The sequence below is a fragment of the Cheilinus undulatus genome, linkage group 7 (genome assembly GCF_018320785.1).
Source record: "Cheilinus undulatus linkage group 7, ASM1832078v1, whole genome shotgun sequence".
Classification (NCBI taxonomy): domain Eukaryota; kingdom Metazoa; phylum Chordata; class Actinopteri; order Labriformes; family Labridae; genus Cheilinus; species Cheilinus undulatus.
Window position 1 is genome coordinate 5,925,943 of NC_054871.1, and position 21,768 is coordinate 5,947,710.

General features: G+C 39.1%; 2 protein-coding genes across 3 annotated transcripts in view; one reads left to right on the forward strand and one right to left on the reverse strand.

The window, feature by feature from the left end:
• LOC121512404 (solute carrier family 22 member 23) overlaps positions 1-15,843 on the forward strand; it is a 54,247-nt gene extending 38,404 nt beyond the window's left edge. For both annotated transcript variants that reach the window (XM_041791664.1, XM_041791663.1), the window contains exons 4-10: positions 3,264-3,450; positions 3,718-3,845; positions 8,613-8,715; positions 8,919-9,145; positions 10,870-10,902; positions 11,075-11,198; positions 14,034-15,843. In XM_041791664.1, the coding sequence (XP_041647598.1) occupies positions 3,264-3,450; positions 3,718-3,845; positions 8,613-8,715; positions 8,919-9,145; positions 10,870-10,902; positions 11,075-11,198; positions 14,034-14,454 (1,223 nt within the window). In that variant the 3' untranslated portion in view covers positions 14,455-15,843. The remainder of the gene's footprint in view (positions 1-3,263; positions 3,451-3,717; positions 3,846-8,612; positions 8,716-8,918; positions 9,146-10,869; positions 10,903-11,074; positions 11,199-14,033) is intronic.
• Positions 15,844-17,057: 1,214 nt separating this feature from the next.
• Positions 17,058-21,567, reverse strand: psmg4 (proteasome (prosome, macropain) assembly chaperone 4). The gene is made up of 3 exons (XM_041791839.1): positions 21,289-21,567; positions 18,885-18,960; positions 17,058-17,396 (listed from the first exon to the last, which is right to left on the reverse strand). The coding sequence occupies exons 1-3, from the start codon at positions 21,463-21,465 to the stop codon at positions 17,275-17,277; spliced, it is 375 nt and encodes a 124-aa protein (XP_041647773.1). The 5' UTR covers positions 21,466-21,567; the 3' UTR covers positions 17,058-17,274.
• Positions 21,568-21,768: the final 201 nt, after the last annotated feature.

The following is a 21,768-nucleotide window of genomic DNA, read 5'->3' on the forward strand; positions in this document are numbered from 1 at the left end:
CCAGTGTGAGTGTTAATGTCCCAGTGGAGTCAGTGGGATCAGAAACCTCCCAGGAGGGTTGGGAGTGGTTTTTGTTAGTGTGGCAGGTTTAGAGATGCATTACCACTGCCAAGGTACAGTTGATGTCTCTCCACTGTACATGTGACTGTGTCTAATCCATGCGATCGACTGCTGAGGATGGTGGTAAGACACGGCTGCTGCGTTTGTCACATCAGGCACACAGGAGAGCAGCAGTGGTGGTGTAGTGACTAAATACAGTAAAAATACCCTGTTTAAGAACTTTATCTTTAAATACGTACTGGAAAATTCTGGATGCTTACTTGGCAAGTTGCACCAATCCCTTTATTTTTGACCTCCAGAATCCCATTTAGCTGTGTCTATTTTGCATTTAAGAGATGCAACAATATTAAAATTTCATATCATGATAATTAAGACCTCAGATGTCACGGTTTCAGGTTTTGGTATAAGTTGCTGAAAATGCTGAAAAAGTACTGATTGATAGTGATTGCATCTAAACAAATGAGCAGCACAGAGCATCAAAGGCTACACTCTGTCTATAAAAACATGAAAATATTAAAAGTTAACCTAACAACCTTATCAAATGGTAGTAGTGTAAAGATAAATCAATCTGGATCGGTTAACCGATCTTTATGTCACAGATCCGAGATTATAATTTTTTAAAATTTTAGTTTAGTTTAGTATTCTTTAGTTTGATTTGGTTTTGATCCTTATGGTCCACTTAAGAGCGTACAAAAAGTCATACTAAAATCTGAACATTTTCAATATTTTTTTAAAAAACATTTTTTAGTCTATATGAACGACTTATGTTACAGAAAGGCACACAGTTGACAAGGTGAGTGAGAGACTGAGGCTTTGTGAGTCAAATGCAGTGATTCATTTTAGTGCAGGAATTTATTTTAGACAAAGAAAAGTTTATATATGCATCCCAGCGGTGGCTTCGCGGCACTATTAATTTGTGGTCTGGATGCTCTGGGATGAGGGGAGGGGCCAGCGGCACCACCTGCTGCTTGTTTGGAAGAGTGAGAAAGATACGTGCATTCATGTCAGAGTCTCCAGAAGTCTTTGACAACCCAGAAGAGGGTGCTAGATGCTTAGGGGGGTCTGAACACTCGCTACATAAGTGATATTTACACTAATACACTAAGTTGGCAGAACTAGTGTCAAGATATTAATGGGTTCTGATGTTCAAATTTTTTATTCATGCACTTTTCACCCCATTTTATCCCTGTTTCTAAACATTTTGCCATGTTCTTTCACTTTTAACCCATTTTTGCATCTTCAAACCAATTTTTGTCACTTTTTTTCCCACTTTAAACCAATTTTTTGCCTTTATTTGCTTTTTAGTTTTTATTTCAGTTGCTCTGCCTCATCGTCTCTGACTCGCACTGACCTTTTACCTTTACAGTAGCGTTATGATAGTGGTAGGTGCTTTCTAAGTAGCTGCACTGAGCATCACCGAAACGTCTTACAGTTACCAGGTATGAAATGCCCAGTGAATGGGCCCAGTAGTTGTCTTACTGATATTTATGCATGTGTGTTGGATCAGCAGCATTGGTGATAGCATCCTGGCTAACAGTTACTTCATTTTGGAGACGTGTGTCAAGCTATTATTAGGTTTTGATGTCCAAATTATTTTATTTGTGCCACTTTTTTGCGCCTTTTCTTCACTTTTTCGGCCCATTTTGCCGTATTTTTTCACTTTAAAGTCATTTTGCCTTGTCACTTTTTAAACTGCTTTTCACCATTCTTTCACCCTTTTGCCGCTTTTTTGCCACTCTGTGACAACTTTACACCATTTTTTCCCCTACCATTTTTTGTTTTTGCATTTTTTTCATGATTTCCCCCTTAAATTTATTCCAGTTCCTTCTAGTCTCTCTGGTATCCTGAGGTTTTTGCAGATTATGGTTCAGCCATTAAGTCTGACAATACTTTTCAAATGTTTTAATCAATGAGCCCATCCACATTGTTAACATTAGCTGAAAAGAAAAGAAGTTAATTCTGTTTTTATGATAAAAAAGCTATGTTGTACTACAGCATAAATACATAAAACACATCTTGGCCAGACCCCAGAAAACTTTCTCCTTTTTCTTTCTTTTTCTCCTTTTCAGTATCAGCTGAATGGATTTGTAATCATCAGCATACTGGATATCAGCAAAAATTCAAAATCATGCATCCTTTTTGGCCTGATTCTAACAAAATGTAATCTTATTTTGACACTGAGATATTACTTCTATTTCTCAGCTAAAGCCTACATACATTTACATTTCCACACCGCTGGCTGACAGGCTGTGATGCAGACAGACAGGCTGAACAGTGAGAGAAGGAGACAGGCAGGTGGAGGATTACGGGTCAGTGCAATTTCCTTTATCTGTCTTGGTTCCTGTGGGGAAGGTTTTAGGAGACATTAACTGTAAAACTGTCCGTCTGGGGCTGAAGGGAACAGAGATGAAGGGATTTCCAGTAATACCTTCATTTTGTCTTTCTCAGCCTTCCTGCCGTGTGTACAAACCGAATCAGTCTTATCTCTGTCATCTCTCTCTCCGTCTCTTTCTTTGCTTTTCTCTGTCCTCCTCCGTCGACTTCTCTGTCTCTCTGCCTGCTTTCTTCCACTCTTTATTATCTGTCCTAGTGATACCACAGCTGAATGGAGGGACTATTTTTTGTCCTTTGAGAGGAAAAGTAATTTGTATTCTGCCCATCTCTCCCTCCTCTCCCTCCCCCCTCTCTCTCCTCCTCTCCACAATAAGCAGTAATGCCACATGAGGCCAGGTTAGTGAGTTTCCCTCCTCCCTCCCTCCCTCTCCTGCATCCACCAACAATGGTCACCTTCAAAAGGACCTTGCCATATGGGCCAGACCATCTGGACTGTACCATGTTACAAGCAGTAGGGGAGGGATCGGGAGCCCAGAAACTCTCACTGAGCAGATGAAGCGTCTTAAAAGCCATGGCGTGCAGTCCACCCTGAGTTCATAAAGACGTCTGTTGGTGTTAAACTCGTTCATTCTCGGGGGAAGGATCAGTGATAGTGCCCTCAATAATTCAAAGAGGAAATTCAATGCTGGCTCCATCATTAAACAAACACTCACAGGCCATTAGGGCAGCTGTTTAGTTCATGATGGTAATCACATCTACAGACACATCCAGCTAATACATAATTCACTTGTCTCCTCTGGTGGGACACAAGAATCCATATTTTATGTGTAACTAAATCTCTCTCTCCTCTCTGTGCCTCTTTATTTTAGGGATCGAGCTTTGTTTGCCAGGCTGGCGTTTCTCCATGACCATGGTGGCCAGTTTTCTGATGGTAGGCGGCCAGCTCCTGATGCCAGGGGTGGCCGCTCTGTGCCGTAATTGGCCCGACCGGGATGACTGGCAGGTCCTGCAGATCGTCATAATCAGCCCTTTCGTTTTGATGCTTCCGTACGTCTGGTGAGTCCCACCCTCGGAGGAATTCCTCAGCAGGGAGAGAGGGAGGCAGATTCTTCCCGCGCTGAGCCAGGCGATGGCTTGTACTGTACACACTGCACAAACACAGAGCCCAGCTTCTGCTTTCAAACAATACTGCCTTTCTTCTTTTGTTCTTCTCTCTTCATCTGTCTGTTTTCTTCTTCTTGCTTTGACAAATCTGTTCTCTTCTTTCTTTGTCTTCTCTGTAAATGTCCTTCCTATTCCTCTCCTTGCTGTTGCTCTCTGCAGGATTTTTCCTGAGTCTTTGCGCTGGTTGCTGGCAACCCAGCACTACAGGCGATCGAAGGCCATGATGCTGCGCATCGCCAGAAAGAACCAGGTTGACATGACAACCGAGCCGAGTGGAGTTCTCTCAGGTGAGGGAGATTTCCACAGAGACATTAAAGAAATCAGAGACTCTAAATCTGTTGTGATGCACCATTTAAACTCTCCTACCATGTTTGAGTCCATCCTTATTCCCAAACCATCGACTCTCGACAGTCGTGAAGGTGCGATGTAATCTGCAGTGTCTGCATGGCATGCAAAGAGCCTTTAACAGTCTCTGAACCCATGCAGAGTAGTGCTGGGTGATTAATTGAGTTTCAATTATGTTCTGCTTCTAGCTTCCCACAATCATAAAACAAGATAATCAACAGCAAATGATGACTGCCCACATGCTGAGATGCACTTCCTGGGTAATGTGTGGTGAACAGAGCGCATGCACCCTCGCTTCAGCGCCCTGAGACCTGAGCTTTTGTTTTAAAGCCTTTTTAGTTTCCCCCACTCATTTGGGATCAGTAGGACCGGGTAAATGTAAAAGCCCAGCCATGCCTTTGAACAGGAAGTAGTTGTGACCTTAACTCTTCTAAGGAACCTGTTTCTGCAGGAAATAAAGCACTAAATAGAACTTATAGCAGGCGTTTTGGCTGTGTGTCGACCAGTTGGTCAGTTGTTGGGGCCTTCAGTCAGAGAGAGGTATGGTTGAGGCATTTTCCTTGTTGTTTTGATGATGGACACAGGGGTTTGTCAAGGCAAAGCATGAGCAAAATTTTCACTAAAAGTTCTGAAATTGTTAGAGAATTTACTTTTCCAAAATCCACAAAAAAATCCCTAAAATTTCAAAGAGAATCCCTAAAATTTCCTTCAATTATTTCTAAAGTGTCCTAGAAAAAGTATTCCAGAATTTCTTCAAATATTCCCCAAATGTTTCAGAGAAACCTTATCATAAAGTGTAAATATTTTAATGAAAATTTCCCCAGAAATAATGAGTAAATTTCAAACATTTTACAAACTCAAAATCAAATTTTCAAACACGTACACATAAATTTCCAAAGCTTATGTGAAAAATTTCAAAGCAAATTACCCCAAAATATTTAAATGAATTTCATACTAAATTTCCCCTAAAATAATGAAAATTTCCAAAACATATGAACATATCTAAAAAAGTTTCCATGAAAATATTTGAAAATTTCCAGACAAAATCCCCCTACTTATCCATGAAAAATCAGGAAAATTCAATTGCAAATCCTCCCAATATTACAAGAAAAAAGTTATCTCAAACATTCTAATAGCAGAAATAATAATCATGTTGTAGGAAAGCCAAATATAAGAAGAGATTAAAATCAGCCTGAATACACCAACTGTTCATGTTTTTGGTTAATGGTGAATTAAGCTGTTCATGAGCGGTAACGTCACTCTGAATAACTGAAGGCACTCGTGTTCTGTGAGTCACAGAAGGATGAAAACCAGCGTGTGCTGAAGCAGATTTACTGTCTGCATCCTGACTGTCAATATGTTCGTAGTAAGAGAATGGTAAGGGTCAGGGAAAAATATCAAATTAAAAGCTCTGTCAATTTTCCCAATGATAAAACAAACAGCAGTTTTATTATAAAGTTGTTTTTAGGGAAGTATTTTTTTTTTTTTATTGAACTCCACCTAACGCTACAATGATATAAAATCACAGAGCAGTTCATCTCAGTACAGTCTGTTGTTAGCTGATGTTACTGCTTTAATTCAAAGTTAACATCCAGCTACATGCTGTGTTTCTGTTCACTGTGAGGTAAACTTCCCAAATCTATCAGCCACGGCGCATTTAAAGTATCATAATGTAAAGATTTGTGCCAGAAAACAGTAAATTTAATCCAAACATCAGTCTCTCTGCTCAGGCAGCTGAGCTCTGATCAGAAGCATTTTTTAACCCTCGCTCCTTTGTAATTTTTAGCTCCATCTGTCCTTGATTGTCCATATTCTGGATATACAGAAAACTTTTAATAAAATAATCATTTTTCAACATTTTTTTTTACTTTCACTGCTGCAAATCTCTTCAACAACTTCAACCCTTACCACTAAAAAAAAAGTGACACCCTTTTTATTGTACACCATGTCACTGTTATTTTTTTATCGTAAAAAACACAAAAACACCATATTTTCCATATAAAATGATCTAGATAAAAACTTTTTTTAGTAAAATTGATTTTGATGCATTGAATTTTTTTTTAATAGTGCCAAATGCCATATTTTAGCTCCATCTGTCCTTGTCCGTCCAGATGATGAGCTAACTGAGCATTGCAGTAAAGAGTCTTTCGCACATTTGGTGCCTTTGTCTTGAACATTTTTTAAACAGTCTTCAGTGAGATTTCTGTAGTCAAGTCTGTGGCAAACTCAAACTTAACCCTCGCTCCCTTGTAATTTTTCGCTCTATCTGTCCTTATTGTGGACATATAGAAAACTGTTAATAAAATAATCTTTTTTCAATTTTTTTTTAACTTTCACTGACTCAAATCTCTTCCACAACTTCAACCCTGACCACTAAAAAAAACCCAAAATAAATAAATTTCAATGTTACACCCTTTTTATGCCAGTTATTGTCCACTATGCCCATGACTTGGATCCAGTGAGATAGCGTCTATGCTAAACAGATGAGTCTATCGGAGCGTAAAACAAGCCAGTTTTACCATCCTTTTCTTGAGCCTCCTCCTCTACCAAATCATATGTGAGCGAATGCATTTGTTCATGTTAGGTTTATTTTCCGTACAGGTATAAAAATCAGAAGATATATGTAGGATATGAATCATGAACACACGCATTTCCACCTCTAACCAAAATGTGACCACATTTATGCTCATTACGCGCATATATAAATTTACTGCATATTTGAGATATGATATATTCTTACCTATTGATTGAAAGGACCCATGCATCCTCATGCATGTCCATCCACTTGCTATGAAGTGAGGGCAAAGTTGAAATTGTCCAAATGACCCCCTTTCTTAGTCCCAGACTGCAGAACCCTGAAATAGCATTTTCAACTGTAAACACTCTACTTACGGCATGTCCTGTTGTAAACATAGACGCAGATTCACACCCGAGCACACATATAGGAGCATACAAACTTTTCCTTACACATGTAGCCCACTCTCAGACATCCATATCTAGTGGCAGAAATCGGTTCATTTAATTCTGATGATGTTTAGTGGATGAAATAGCGCTCCAAACACTCTGAGTCCATGGAAGAAATCCTGCATTCGTGTTGCTGAAGGGGTTAAAATGATGCGCTGGCACGATCTACTGGATCACTGTGGAATGGTGAAATTTAGATCCCTGGTGATCGAGTGACTGCAAAGAAACAGTTGCTGTAAGTTGTTTTGTTGCCATAGACACACAGTCAAAAAACGTGTTCTTAATGGAAATCTATTGTCCAGATTTTGGACAAACAAGGATGGATGGAACTATTATAGAGTTCTATGGGCAACACATTTTTTTTAATATGAAGAAAAATAATAACTTTGGCAAAATTTGATACCTCAGTCTATAAAAATGTGACTATCAACTCAAAATAATGATGATAAAATGATGAATGTCCTCAAAATGGACATAGTAGGATCTGAGGGTTAAATCAGAGAGGACTGTATTTCTTGTAAGTGGGCGTGGCTTCAGCTAATTCAACAGACACGCCCACACTGTCCTACAGTGAATTTACTGCCTCATTTTTTGATTTTGAAGTTTAACTTTATAAACTTAGTGCTGTTGCTCATGACTGACATGTGGCCACACACTAGCCTGTCATACAACAAACATAAAATGTTTTTTTTTTTTTTTTCACCTTACAGGGGCTTTAAGTCCTGTCTTAAAGGGTTGTCTGTGAACATTTTGTATCATAATTTAGTTGAAGAAATCAAAGCTTTAACAGGCTCTTTTTTGCAGCCTAAATAGTTTTTAGAGAGTTAAATCTACCCCATGATATTTCTCTACTTGTGCCTGAAGGTAAACTACACAAACACTTTAATGGGCCTCAAACCAAAGCACCCATGTGGAGCTGTCACAGCTCGTAAGATCTTTTGCATCTGATAAAAGGTTTGACAACCTAGAATGAGAAATCATTGCCACCTTATATTGCAACTGCTCTTTGCTGTATGATGAAATGAACATGCAACAAACACTTAGACACCGATTTGCATTCACAGAATCAAAGATTTTGTCTCCATGAATACTAACATGTAGTTTTCATCGAGTCTTTTCGGTCTTTATATGATGAAATGTAATCGCAATGAATCAAATACATACAGTAGTTTCTCTTTTAGAGCTGCTGCTGGAAGATGATTTAACTCAGATATCTGCATTAGAGTGCCACATACGATGATTAATGACTAATCTCAGTTGCTTTTTTGAGTCATCATTTTGTTTTGAAATGTCAGAATTCATAAAACACTCCCTTAAAGATCAATGTCACATATTCTGCTGGCTGTCTTTTGTTAATTAACACAACAAAACCCAACTGATATTGAATTTACATAAGAAAGGCACTAAAAACCTTCTATTTTGCAGCATTTTTCCTCAATAAACGGCATGAATGATCTAAAAGTTGATAGTTATTTGCCTTGCAAGTCTTTAAAAAGTGATTTGCTCCACTTAGATCTCTCCCTCTCTCTTCCTCCTCTGCCGCCCTTATGATTGATTCACTGCGTCTTCCTCTCCCAGAGGCCGAGCAGACGGAGAGATGATGAGTGAGCAAAGAGATGTCCTCTATCAGTCCAAAGGCCCCATGGCACATTAGCTTGTCCGTCCTAAAGGTCCCTCAGCGGCCGGTTTCTCATTACCTCCTGAAAGGAAAGGTCTAAAGGTGTGCGTTTCATGTTTCCTTGCAGAGCTGGAGCAGGAGCTGCACAAGAAACCCCAGAGGACCTGCATTGTGAAGATGATGAGCACCCGGAACCTGTGGAAAAACATCGTGGTGCTATGTGTCAACTCGTAAGTGTGTCGTGGTTACGGGTGGGCGTTCACAGATCCTGCTCTAATCAAAGACAGTGGTGTTTAAAGAGCATGAATTTCACATGAGCTAACCCTCTAGAGAGACTTACAGACACGTATGTGAGTGTAAAGCTCGCTCGCCCTGTGGCTGACACGTGTTTCAGGTAGTTGTCTTGTTATTTCTTTTTGTGTTTTTTATGCAGGCTGACAGGTTATGGGATCCACCACTGCTTCGCTCGCAGCATGATGGACCCCGAGGCCCAGCCAACTGCTCTGTGCCATGCTGACTACTACACCATGGCTGGCATCGCAGTAGCGACCTGCCTGGCTCTTTGTCCTGCTGTGGGGTTGATGGGTCGGAGAGGAGGGCTGCTCACCTTCATGATCATAACAGCCCTAGCATCACTCCTCCAGCTGGGTCTGCTCAACTGTGAGTTATCAAACACAAACTACTGCACAAGACTTATTCTGACTGACTTATCTTATTTTTGCATCCACAAGTTGGACCAACATCCTGATGATTAACAAGAAAAGAAATTCAAATTTTGGTGTAAAGACGATTAAAAACACAACTTATTTTTTTTCCAAAATCAATCCGCAATGAGCTCAGCACTAAGCAACATTTAGCAAAGCTACAATGCCAAGGAAAACTTCCCTTTACTGGACAGAAACCCCGAGCAGAATCAGACTTATGTTAAACAACCATCTACTGAACCTGTGTTGGAGTTATAAAGGGATTAGAGGAAAATGCAGGGAGAATGAAAGAGCAGGATGCAGGAAGAGAAAAATGCAGGAAAACAAGAGGAAGATACAGAATGAAAGAGGAGGATACAGGAAAGAAAGGGACAGAAGAGAGATGCACAAACAAGAGGAAAGTAAGGAAAGAGAAAAGAGGGATAGGCTAAAAGAGATGCAGGAAGATAGAAAGGGGTGATGCAATAAAAAAAGATAGATTTAGAAAAAGACTGAAGAGGGAGATGCAGAAAGAGGGAAGAGGGAGAGGCAAGACGCAATAATAAGAAAAGGGAGAGGCAGGAAGAGATAAAGGAGGTAACAAAGGAAGAGAGGAGAGGGAGATGCAGGAAAAGATATGAGAGACATGCAAAAAACGAGGGGGATGATGCAAAAAATAGATGAGCAAGATACATGAACGAAGAAGAGGGAGATGCAGAAAAAAGGGAGATGCACGTGGAAGGAAGAGGGAGATGCAGGAAAAGAGAAAAGGGTTTTGCACAAAAGACCATGATGAAGGAAGAGAGAAGATGAAGATGCAGGAAGAAAGGGAGAGAGAGATGCAAAGAAAGAGAACGATGAAGGACAACGAATGAAAGAGATGCAGAAAAAGGGATGAGGGTGATGCACAAAAGTAGAAGATTGTGATGCAAAAAGAGAAGAGGGAGATGCAGAGAAAAGGGAGATGCACGAGGAGAAAAAAGGAGATGAAGAAAGAGGGTGGTGCAAAAATAGACAACAGCAAGATGCTGGAATAAGAAGAGGGAGATGAAAGCACAGAGAAGGGGGAGATGCAGAAAATATAAAAGCAAGATTCAGTAAGAAGGAGAGCGGGGTGCAGGAAAAAGAAGATGCAGAACGAGAGAAGAGGGACCTGTAGGAAAAAAAGGGGTGCAATGCAATAAGTGGGAAAATAAGCAAAGCAACCACAATGGCTAAAGTTGTAAAGTTGGTAAAGTCCCAAACTCTCCATTAACTTTTTTCTTAAACATGCACATAGCCGACATTATCTCCATGTTTAAAATGCATCAAAGTTTAAACAGATCCTCGGGATTAAGTTATGATGTTGAGCTAATTGTTTGCAGAAAGATTTATGAAATACTTTGACATGAATGGCAGAAGATAAAGTTGAAATTCAGCTGTGAATTGAGTTGCACTTGCACATTTCCCATGCCATCCCATGGTTCATTAAAACGGCACAGACTGCAGCTCTGAGTCAAGCAGCAGCTTCCCCCGTTCTCCCTGTTTTGACCTACATATGCAGTACAGAAGTCATTATTTCAGGCTCCAGTGATAAACTGCTTTGACTTCTCCTGAAGGCTTTCTCATTCTGCTCGTCTTGAGTCAGCACTGTGCTGCCCTTTGTGCTTCCTAATGACATGTTCTCCTCTTTATGCTCCCCTGCCCACTGATGGGAACCAGTGATTGGGAAGTACAGCCTTCGTCATGACACAGGTACAGCCACAGTCGAACGACCTTAGATAGAAAATGATTCATTCTAACTAGAAATCATACATCAGGGGAAAGCTTTACAGTAGTCAGATTTTTAGGTTACAATGTCTGTGCCCCTGGCTGTTTTTGTTTCCTGTTTCTGGTACACTTACTGTTCTCGTCCTTCTCTGCACAGTTCTACGAGACACTCTGAACAGGAAATTCTCGGTGGCTTTCTCCATCATCGGCATGTTCTCGTCTCATGCAGTCAGCACACTCAGCATATTCTTTTGTGCTGAAATCACTCCCACTGTCATCAGGTGAGCCTGGGTGGTCATAAACACACAATACAGCACGAAGGGGAGCTGTCTAACTTTTCATTACACCCACACAAACCGCTGCTGATGAAGCACACTGGGGACACAATAACTCCTATTTACAGCCTGTAGTGGACTTTATTTATTATGTGCACCCTCGTGTCCACATGAACAATAATTACTTAAAGAGGAATTAAGAATTAATGGAGAATTATCTGAGATATACACAAACTACGAGGATGTAGTGCTGTCTCTGAGGTCAATTTTGATCTCAAAGTCACAATTTTCCCGAAGCCCTTTGAGGACATTCATCTTTAATGGTCCTGTACTTCTAACAGGTGTAAACTTTAACCCAAAAAATGCAAAAAATTAAATAATAATAATAATAATAATAATAATAATAATAATAATAATTCAGCTACTGTTGGTTAGCCCTTTATGGGGTAAGGTCACTACAGAAATGTAATGTGATCTGAATTATTATTAAATTATCTTAATAACAGTGCTTCTGTTCCAGTCATAATAAGCTGATTTTAGTTTTTTTTTTTTTTTTTTTTAAGATCTTGAGAAATAAACCTGCTAATGAGATACCAATGCTGTTACCCAGATAAACAAGTCAGGATCTTGAGGAAACAACCAAAATGTCCTCAATATCATGGGCACATTTAGAAACATAAAAGCATGGATTTATTTCCACTTGGGTTTTTTTGGTACATTTTAGCTTAATTTTCTCACATTTTACCCAAAAGACAAAAAACTTTCTACAAATACTCACTGTGTCCAAAAAAGAAAGGAAATCCTTACATGACTGCTAAACAGTTCTGTGTTTTACTAAAGCTCTTATTTTCCCTCTGCTGCTTAGCTCCACCTAGTGGTGTAGTCTTGACTGACAGGTGACTTTGGCCTCTCCTCACATAAAGGGTTCGGTGGTCTCCAAATGGAATAGTTTAAATAGAGTTTTGTCAAAGGGTGCTTTAAAGGAGAAAGGTGTTTACAGCTGTTGTTTGTCTACATGTGAAGGACATGATAAAGGATGAGAGGACCACATGAATCAACACATGGGTGTTGAAGTTCACACTTTTAAAAGACTGGCCCTGTTAAAGCTCCTGTCAGGGAGCTTTGTTTTTGTGTTGATCTTAGCGACTGTATGGGCAAAGTTTAACCTCTAATCTCTTTTCTTTTTTGCTCTCTACATGTGTTAGTGTTCTAAGGTGAAAAGAAAATCACCCTGTTCTCTTTTTTCAGACATATTCTGAGTTTTATGGGGAAAAAGTGTAAACAAAACGCTTCCTTCTCTGCATACAGTAAATCTACCCTGCAGCAGCCTTTACCAGTGATGAAAATAATAGAATAGAATTAATAGCCTTCTGGTATAAGGTTTTATTTTTGTAGATCCTGAAGAAAACTATCATTTCAGTCCAGTTGATAAACAACTAAAACCCTTCAGAGGAGCTCCAGAATAAAGATAATCACACAAAAATGTGTCTGCAGTTGTAGGAGGACTATAAAACAATAGCTTAAGATCAAAGTTTGGTTTGGACTGTGACTTAGTTCAATGGAAATGTGTGTTAGTCTTTGGTTTTAAAAAATTAGAAAATCCCCAGGCACAGCTGCTCAATTATTGGGCTGTCTATATTTCTAATACTTTTATACTACCACGTGCATTAATTGATACCACGTCAGTTATTTTTTATGCTCAGTAGAACAGCAAAGGTTACCTTTGTATGCATTAAAACAGATTTATTTCCAAAATGCTGAGAGCAGAGAGAGCAGAGACAAATAAAAATAAAAATGGAGACAAATATCTTTAGTTTTAGTCTTTGGCACATGCATACTGACTGGCACCAACACCCACATCTGGGAGTGTAAAACTGCCTGATCTGACTGGTTAAGACTTTACATAGTGGTAGTTTTATGTCTGGAGTTGTATTCAAACATCAACTTTAAATAAATAAATGATAAGTGAAGAGTAGCCCATTTTAATGTTATTAAAAATGTATGATGCTCACTCAGCCTATATCTATCTGTAAAAAACTAAAACCAACATTAAAACTAATAAAAAATAAACTAAAATGAAGCATTTTTGCAAAATAAAAACTAAACTAAACAAACAAACCAGCAGTCAAAACTACTTCAAACTAAACTGAAATAGAACACAGAAAGTGAAAATGAAAAAAAGAAACTCCAGAAAAATCCAAAACTATCATAACCTTGGAGCAGACAGGCTCCCACACCCCTCTAAAATCTCTGGTGTCCCCCTGGGGGGACCCCTGGGTGGGAACCACTGCTGTAAAGATCTTAAAAACACGTCAACACCTCCTCACAAACGTGCAGGAAAGTGCATGCTTCTAATTGTTGCTGGCGTAGCACTTCTTTCTGCTTCTTCTTAGGACCCTTTACTCTCATAGAGTTTTGGTGTCATGCACCTTGAATGAAACATCATCCTTGACTTTATATTCAGTATCACAGAGAAGTAAGAATTAATGAAGAAAAGTAGTCTTATTTTTAACCAAAGGCTGCCTTTAGTGGAGAGAGAGCACAGTGGTGGGCGATCAAGCAGAACGAGCATGAGCTGGAGGTGACAAAGCAATGATACAGAGAAACAGGAAGTTATATGATGTAACTGATCTCTCTACTACTAAACAATAGAAGCTTTTGCAGACAGATGGAGAGCAGGCAACTCTATAATTTCATATTTTCTGGAATCCTGTTGAGATTCATCATTGTGATACCCCAAAGACTCTCCCATTACTGACATTAAGAGCTCTTAATCTGAAGCATGCAGCTACTTTAGGAGTCATTGTCATCTGCTAATCTTAATTTCTTCCCTTTTTTTAGGGGAGGAGGTCTAGGCCTGGTCCTGGCCAGTGCTGGATTCGGCATGCTCACTGCACCCATCATGGAGCTCCACAACCAGAAGGGCTACTTCCTCCATCACGTGATCTTCGCCTGCTGCACCCTGCTGTGCATCATCTGCCTGCTGCTGCTGCCCGAGCCGCGGGGCCAGCCTCTGCCTGAGAGCCTGGCGGACGGAGAGACCTTCACCCGTCAGACTCTGCTCCATCCGGGAGAGCAGCACCTTCTTCTCGCCAAGACTGACGGGGACTACTCTAGGGTCCACGACACACCGTTACACCTCTCGGCCACTGGGGGCGCTACAGTGGCAGCGGCCACCGCTCTGGCAGCGGTACCTGCCTCGTACGCCCTTGCAACTGGAGGGGAGATAATCGGAAACCGTGCCATAGCCAACGGGGTGTGAGCATCTTAGCAATAGTCTTCTACTGTGCTGTTAATCACTCCAGCATTAACGCGACTGAATGGGCTTTGAACTCTGAAAAAGAAAAACCTTTAAAGGAGGAAATGAAATGTTCGGATGAACCAAATGAACTCTTAAATGTTGAGCTTTGAGATGGTGACGATAGTAAATCTGTGTCGTTTTTAGTGACTATGATTCATTCAGGAGTTGCCAAAAATATTGTACTGGACTACGTTTGTCTAAAGTCGGTGTGCATTCATAATATGAAAGTGTTCAGTGGTGATTTTCTTGCACTGCAGGCCGCTCTGTCGAGAATGATTCACGGGAAAAAGAAGCAGATGCAAAGTAGAGCAGCTTTCAATGACGAGTGCTCTTTGAGTTTTCTGTTTGTAGTTTTGACTCGTTGAGGGACGGTTCCACTGCATCTTCTAACTCTTTATAAGTTCTTTTGCACTAAAACGTCAGAGACACAATCAAGTGTTTGTGATTTTCAGCCAACACATTGGAGATGCAGGGATTGGCTAAACCACTACCACTCTTTTTTGCATGAAAGGGCACAAACAGTTTTACATGTTTTTTCTTGTTACTTGTGGTCCCTCTTCTAGAAGTCCGATGTGGCACTTTATCCTCAGAGGAGAGGTCCGTAAAGACTGGTGTTTAAAGGGAGCATTACTGCTGTTGGTGTGGGTGTATGATGGTTGTCTGAAGTTGAAGAACAGCCGGAGACCTTGGCAGACTTTATGTGTAGCCTATGAAGACTGTGAGTAATGCAAAGAGAATCTGAGAGTTGAACGGACATTAGAGTGTACTGCTGTATGTCTTATGACGCGTCTCAGCATTTTAAGGCTTTATTACGGTGGCCCAGAAGGTCAACTGGATCAAAGATTCATGATTGGAAAAGAAAATCATCAGATGGCAAAAATATTTCATGAAACGAAAATATTTTATCAGACAGAACAATAACATTTTTCTTTCTGTGAAAACAATTTCACTTTCTCCAAAAAAGATTCACGGTCTACAGAAGAAGATTAAGGCTACTGAAAAATAAGAATTAGAGATGCAATTATTTTTTTACTTGTGAGAAAAAAGTCTGATTTCTGAGATTAAAGTTAGAATTCTGACTTTTTTCAGGAGTCAAAATTCTGACTCTAATCTGAGAATTCTGACTTTAATCTCAGGATTCTGACACTAATGTCAGAATTCTGACTTTTACAGGAGTCAAAATTCTGACCCTTATCTCCGTATTATGACTTTTCATCGGAATTCTGATTTTAATCTCAAAATTCTCACTTTATTCTGGGAATTCTAACTTTTTGTTGGAATTCTGACTTTTCCTCAGAATTCTGACTTTAATCTCAAAATTCTAACTTCAATCTCAGAATTCTGACTTTTTTTCCTCAGAATTCTGACTTTAAACTCAGAATTTTGACTTTTTCTCACTAGTAAAAGAAAAAAAAATCCTGAATTCTTTTTCCAGTGGCCCTAATCTTTTTCGTAAAGGTCCAACATGGTTGGAACCCTTTAAAATATTGGTTTTGACAACACATACATTATTTGGATAATTGATAATTTACAGAAAGCTTCAACTCAGGACAAAAGCCCCTGATTATCAGAGGGGACAAATCTAACCTAAAGCCAGGCTTAAAATCTCACCATCTATATTCAATCTTTTGTGAAAAATATTCTACCTTCTGGGGAGATCATTTTTAACCTGACACACAAGATAGACTGTTTCATATTTCCATTGAATGGATGTATTTCACATTCATCTTGGAAAGCTCCCTTACAAAGCGTTTAAGAGGAGCAGATTCCCTTTGCTGAAAATATTTTACCTCCTAGGTTTTATCTTTTCATTGCAGTATGTAAAGAAAAAAATATTTGTTTTTACATTTACTTCATGAAGTATTTTTGCATTCCCTCAATTTTTTTTTCGAGTCTAGTGAGTTTTTTTTTTTTTTTTTTTTAATCATGAAATGTTTGGACTGTTACCTTTCAAGGCCACCGTACCTTATCGTGATGGCTCTGTTCTTTTCACAAACAGAGAATGTAATTTAAGAAAACCAGTATTTATTTTGTCATGCTGCCAAGGGCAATTTTGTTGCTTGAAATACCTCCTTAATTAGCAAATATTTCCACTCCAACTTCTCACTCCTCGTCCTCTGTACTGTGGTTAATGTCGTAATCCTTCTCCTAGGACGTGTTAACTCTAGCCAGAAAGCACAATATTTTACAGTTTTTTGAAATTTGTGAAGATTAGAATAGAGCAGCCTCGTCTGCGTAGCCCTGGACTAGTTGTGATTAGTGTACATTTATACACTTTACTATGTAAGTATCCTTTAGGACTGCAAAAAATATGTAAGGTGCGTATACATGTGCCATCCATTCATAATGTATGGACCATACTTTTATAGGATATAAGCACATTGAATAGATCAGCCATCCCATGAACCATGAAATGTACCTGAATCTACTGGTCCAATCATTGTCCATTTTTAAACCCATGTTTAGTACGCAGCACGTATTTCAAACACCCTGTATGGTTTGCTAGTTTGTATGTTTTCAACAGTTAATCACTCTGAGAGAAAAGAAGAACTCAACCACTAATGCTGTTTTCTAAGTGTTATTTTTTTAATATGATGCATTTGTACAAAAAGCCATAGGCCTACATGTTTTGATAATAAACCACTTAATTTATTATGTCAATAAAAGAACACTTGATGTGACTGGTTGTGGTTATTGTGTTGAGATCTGATTACAGTACTGAGGAGTAAACAAGCAAAAGTTCTTCCTTAAAAAAGACACACAGCAAACAATCAGAAGTGTTCAGAAATGTTGCGGGTGAAGCTCCAGCTCCTTTTTGATTCTGTTCTCCACCAAAAGACTGAGGTTGGAGTCCGTCACAGGAATACTGTAACTCACAAAAACTTGCTTGTTGGTCTTCTTTGCTGCAAAACAGACAAGAAATGGGGCGATTATTTTCTCACATTTTAGTCAAGAAAGCAAAGTGACCAGGGCTTGACATTTACACCCACCAACTAGCCAAATGCGGGTGGATTTTGGCCATGGCGGGTAGCAGCATGACTCTAACTAGCCACGATGGCGGGTTGAATTTATTAGTGTCACAACTAATGCTTCACTCTGAAAGTGCTTGTCTGTTAGCCATTATGATTTAGACTGGTTACAGAGAGGCTGTTCGGCACATAAAAGCTCAAATTTCCCTCCAAAATAGCTGAAAAGTGGCTGGTCTCTTCATCCACTCATGCGTTTTTACGCAGCGTCAAGGGCTTTGATGCTTTAGTATGACACACACAAACGCAACACTCACAGACATATACGGACACGCACTCGCACTGACGTGTTGTTTAGACTGAAGGCTTCTATCTGTTTAGGGACAATGTTTCAGAATTTGCAGGATAAACTCTGTCGCTCGTGCGAGTCAGGGCGGGCGGTGTGTCTAAATATTGCTTAATACTCCATCTATATTCTTTGTTTGTTGAAGGCGATCTAAATGATAAAAACCTCTGCAAAGGGGCGCATACTTTAAATGTTATTGAAACTTTTAAACGTTTGTATATTCAGGGTTAATTATAAATTTGCCATAATTGATAATCAACGGTTATAAAAGACGAGAGAAACTGAAACTTTAAATCAGTTCACTGAGGCAGTAAGAAACAGAGGCAGAAGGATAAAAGTCTGTAACTGATCACTTAGGAGTCCAAGGGAATTCAATTAAACGGTGATTTTATATATATATATAAATAGAGCTCTATATATAGAGCAGAGGACAGAAGAAGTTGGACACTTAGGCTAATATTCCCTGGTGGAGATTTGTCAGAGTGAAAATTAGAGATGTTCTTTTAATCTGCTGTAGTTTTTTCTAATAAACAGCTGATAAACAATATTTTAATTTTAGCATAAACTTGATATCCATTAAGAAAATAAAAATCTGAGAGTTTCGACTCTTACATGACTGTCTCTAACAGTCTGACCCATATCTCAGTAGTGTGCTGTTTCATATGAACAGGGAGAAGTCCTTTATTAAGAGGAGAGCTAATATTGATCATACTGGTGAGGGAAACTACAGCATGTGTGCCATATCATACCCTTTGTACCAAATTTGGCATATAGCTCAGGGTTTCCACACACCAAAGTTGTGGCTAGTGGAAATACTGAGTGGCTAGTAAGTTTGTAGAACCACTAGCCACTGTGGCTGGTCAGCAAAAAAGTTAATGTCAAGCCCTGAAAGTGACTGTAAGGCTGGGCCATATATCAAGTTATTAAGATATACCCATGCACTTAAACATGAGAAATAGGGCAAGATAATAGCATTAAACACTGAATAAGAATCATCCACTTTTAAAAACGTATGATTTTCTACAATAGAAGCAATGTAAAGCAACATAAACTCATGCACACTGATCACGCATCATTACCTAATCTCTGTGCCAGGGAATTTGGAGCAGTATTTGATGGGTCTCCCATGACTAATGTGGATAAAGGCATTGAATCCTGCAGACAGAAAGAAGAAGTGTGTTAGTCCCTCCACAAAGACATGAAAATGATCTCTAATGTCCAGGAGGATTTCCTACTTTTTAAACGCAGTGTGTGTAAACTTCCATCACCAGAGGCTTTCTATCTAAACAGAAACCATTAATATGACAAGTATGGACCAGCACTACCCTGCTCCACCCATCTATGCTGTTAAATTGTTGTTATAAACTGAGGACTCATTTCAATTTTAAAGGGGACATATTATGCAAAAATCACTTTTTGAGGCTTTTCTAACAAAAATATGTGCACCTGGCCTGTCCACAATCCCCTCAAGTACCAGAAAAATCTATTCCCTCTTCTCCTCTCTTTCTCCACCTTTCAGAAAATGTGTGCTGAAACAAGCAGTTCTCCGATTTTCCCCTTATGACCTCATGTGGGGAGTTAGCACCGCACCCAGGTTTGATTGGCCCTCCCAGCTTGGAAGAAAGTTCCACCCTCCTCTCCTGAATGTCCCCTCAGCAACCAGCTGAGATGCTGGATAGCTCAGTGGGTTATCCTGCTGACTTTGGTCTGAGAGATTGATGGTTCAAACCCCAGTCCTGGTCCAAAAAGTGTTTATCATTGTAACATCTGGAGTGCCACATCCATTTCCTGAGAGGGGAGTGGTCAGGGCCGGAGTCAGACAGCTAATTAACATTTAAAGCCACAGACACAGAAACAGCTTGTTCTGAGCTGGGCTGAAACAGAGGGGTTTTTAGACATACAAAAATCCAATACTAGAGTGTTTTCTCAGCAATAAACTTCACAGGTATGTTTTGGGGACCTCTGAGCCCAATATAAACTTGTCTTAAAAGGGCAAAATATGTCCCCTTTAAAGGCACCTCATTAGGCAGAAATATGAAGCAGTAAACCAACATGTGCTTACAACTGCACTTCTGCATTCATGCTTGAAACAGTACCAGGATGCAGATGCTCTCGAGTGTCACTTTCAGTACACAGCATGTGCATTCTGGTACTGCTTCCAGCTAGAGAAATTTATGAATGAAAACAAAATGGTGGTTTACTTAAACATCAGGGCAGAAGACAGTCTGGGAGTTTTTATGTTTGGGGCTTCAATAAAAATATTCAGGTCTCACAGTGGACCTCCTCTAGTGTTTAGTGCTCTGCACAACCACCTTTACCTGACGGTACAGTTGTATATTTTACCATTATTATTATTATTATTATTATTATTATTATTATTATTACCATTATTACTGATATAGAATTTGTACTGTTTATGTATGACCTAAAGAGGTGCAGCTTAAAGAATTAGAATATCATGAAAAAGTTTGTTTTTTTTTGCCTTAATTTAATTCAAAAAGTTAAACCTCAACATATTCTAGATAATCATTACGAAGTGAAATATTTCAAGATGTTTTTGTTTCAATCTTGATAATTACAGCAGGCAGCAAAGGAAAATTAAAAATCCACTATTTAAAAAAATTTGAATGTTTTTGGAAAGTCCAATTTGCAAAGGATTCCCAAACCTTCATTCTCTCATTCTGGTTCAGTACACACAACCGCAATCACGGGGAAGACTGCTGACTTGAAAAATGTCCAGAAGAGAATCACTGAAGCCCTTCATGATGAGGGTAAGCTACAGAAAGTCCCTGCTGAAAGGGCCGGCTGTTCACAGAGGCTGTATCAAAGCATATTCATGGAAGCTGACTGGAAGGGAAAAGCATGGTTAAGAAAAGACTCACAACTAACAGGGATGAGCTCAGTCTTCAGAGGATTGTCAAAGAAAGCAGAGTCAAGGCGAAATTATTGAATTATTTCACTTTGTATGAGATGAAACTAAAACATATTGAAGTTTTACTTAAAAAAAAAAACAAAACAAAACAAAAAAAACATGGTATTTTTTATCTTTTATTTTATTCATAATAACCAGGAATTAACAAATGTACATTAAAGACTGTAAAACCAAACGGGATCTGATTTCACTGCTCATTTGAAAATCACTTACATTTTAAAACTTGGTTTCAGTGCAGCAGTATTTCCTTATTTTATACTATATTAACCAAGACTACCAATTAACCTGCATCTTAAGTTAGTCCCTGTCGGTTACGTTCTAATTTGGTCAATCAATTTACTAAATGTCTCTGCTTTTCAGTCACTTATGAACTGCTTGCAGGACCCTGTGACTGCTTAAAATATTGAATGTTTGTATCTTTATAGACAGGACACCATTGATACATAAACACGTGCATATTGCTGCTCATTGCTAAACGATTACTTACATATTTGCGGCTTATTGATACATGATTACTTATATTTGCTGCTCATTGATACATGATTACTTACATATTTGCTGCTCATTGAGACAGCCAAGTTGGACAGGACTGGACTCGGTCCGACCCACAGGAAGAATCCTCCGTTAAACTTCATGACGTGAAAATGAAAAACCTGCTCCAGAATCTTCTCAGAGAAATTATGAACAGTAAGAGCGTCAAACGCTGTCCCGTTCAGTGTTTCAGTCATTTTGTTAAACTCCCCTTAGCTGCAGCCAACAACCATAAACTCGTGCTAGCTCACTGTCAACAGAAACGGCCACTTCCTGGTTTTGAAAATGTGCAGTCAAAAGCAAACGATCACCGATTTTCAGACCAGACAGCGGCATTGGAAAAACGGATCACCGACAACGTCACAGTTACCGTATGGATTTAAAATATTATTAGACAAAAATATATCAAACAATATAAAATATTACCTAATAAATACTTAATTAAAACCGGAAAGGGCTTATTATCTTTTGAAAATAAAATATAGTATTATTTACGTTGT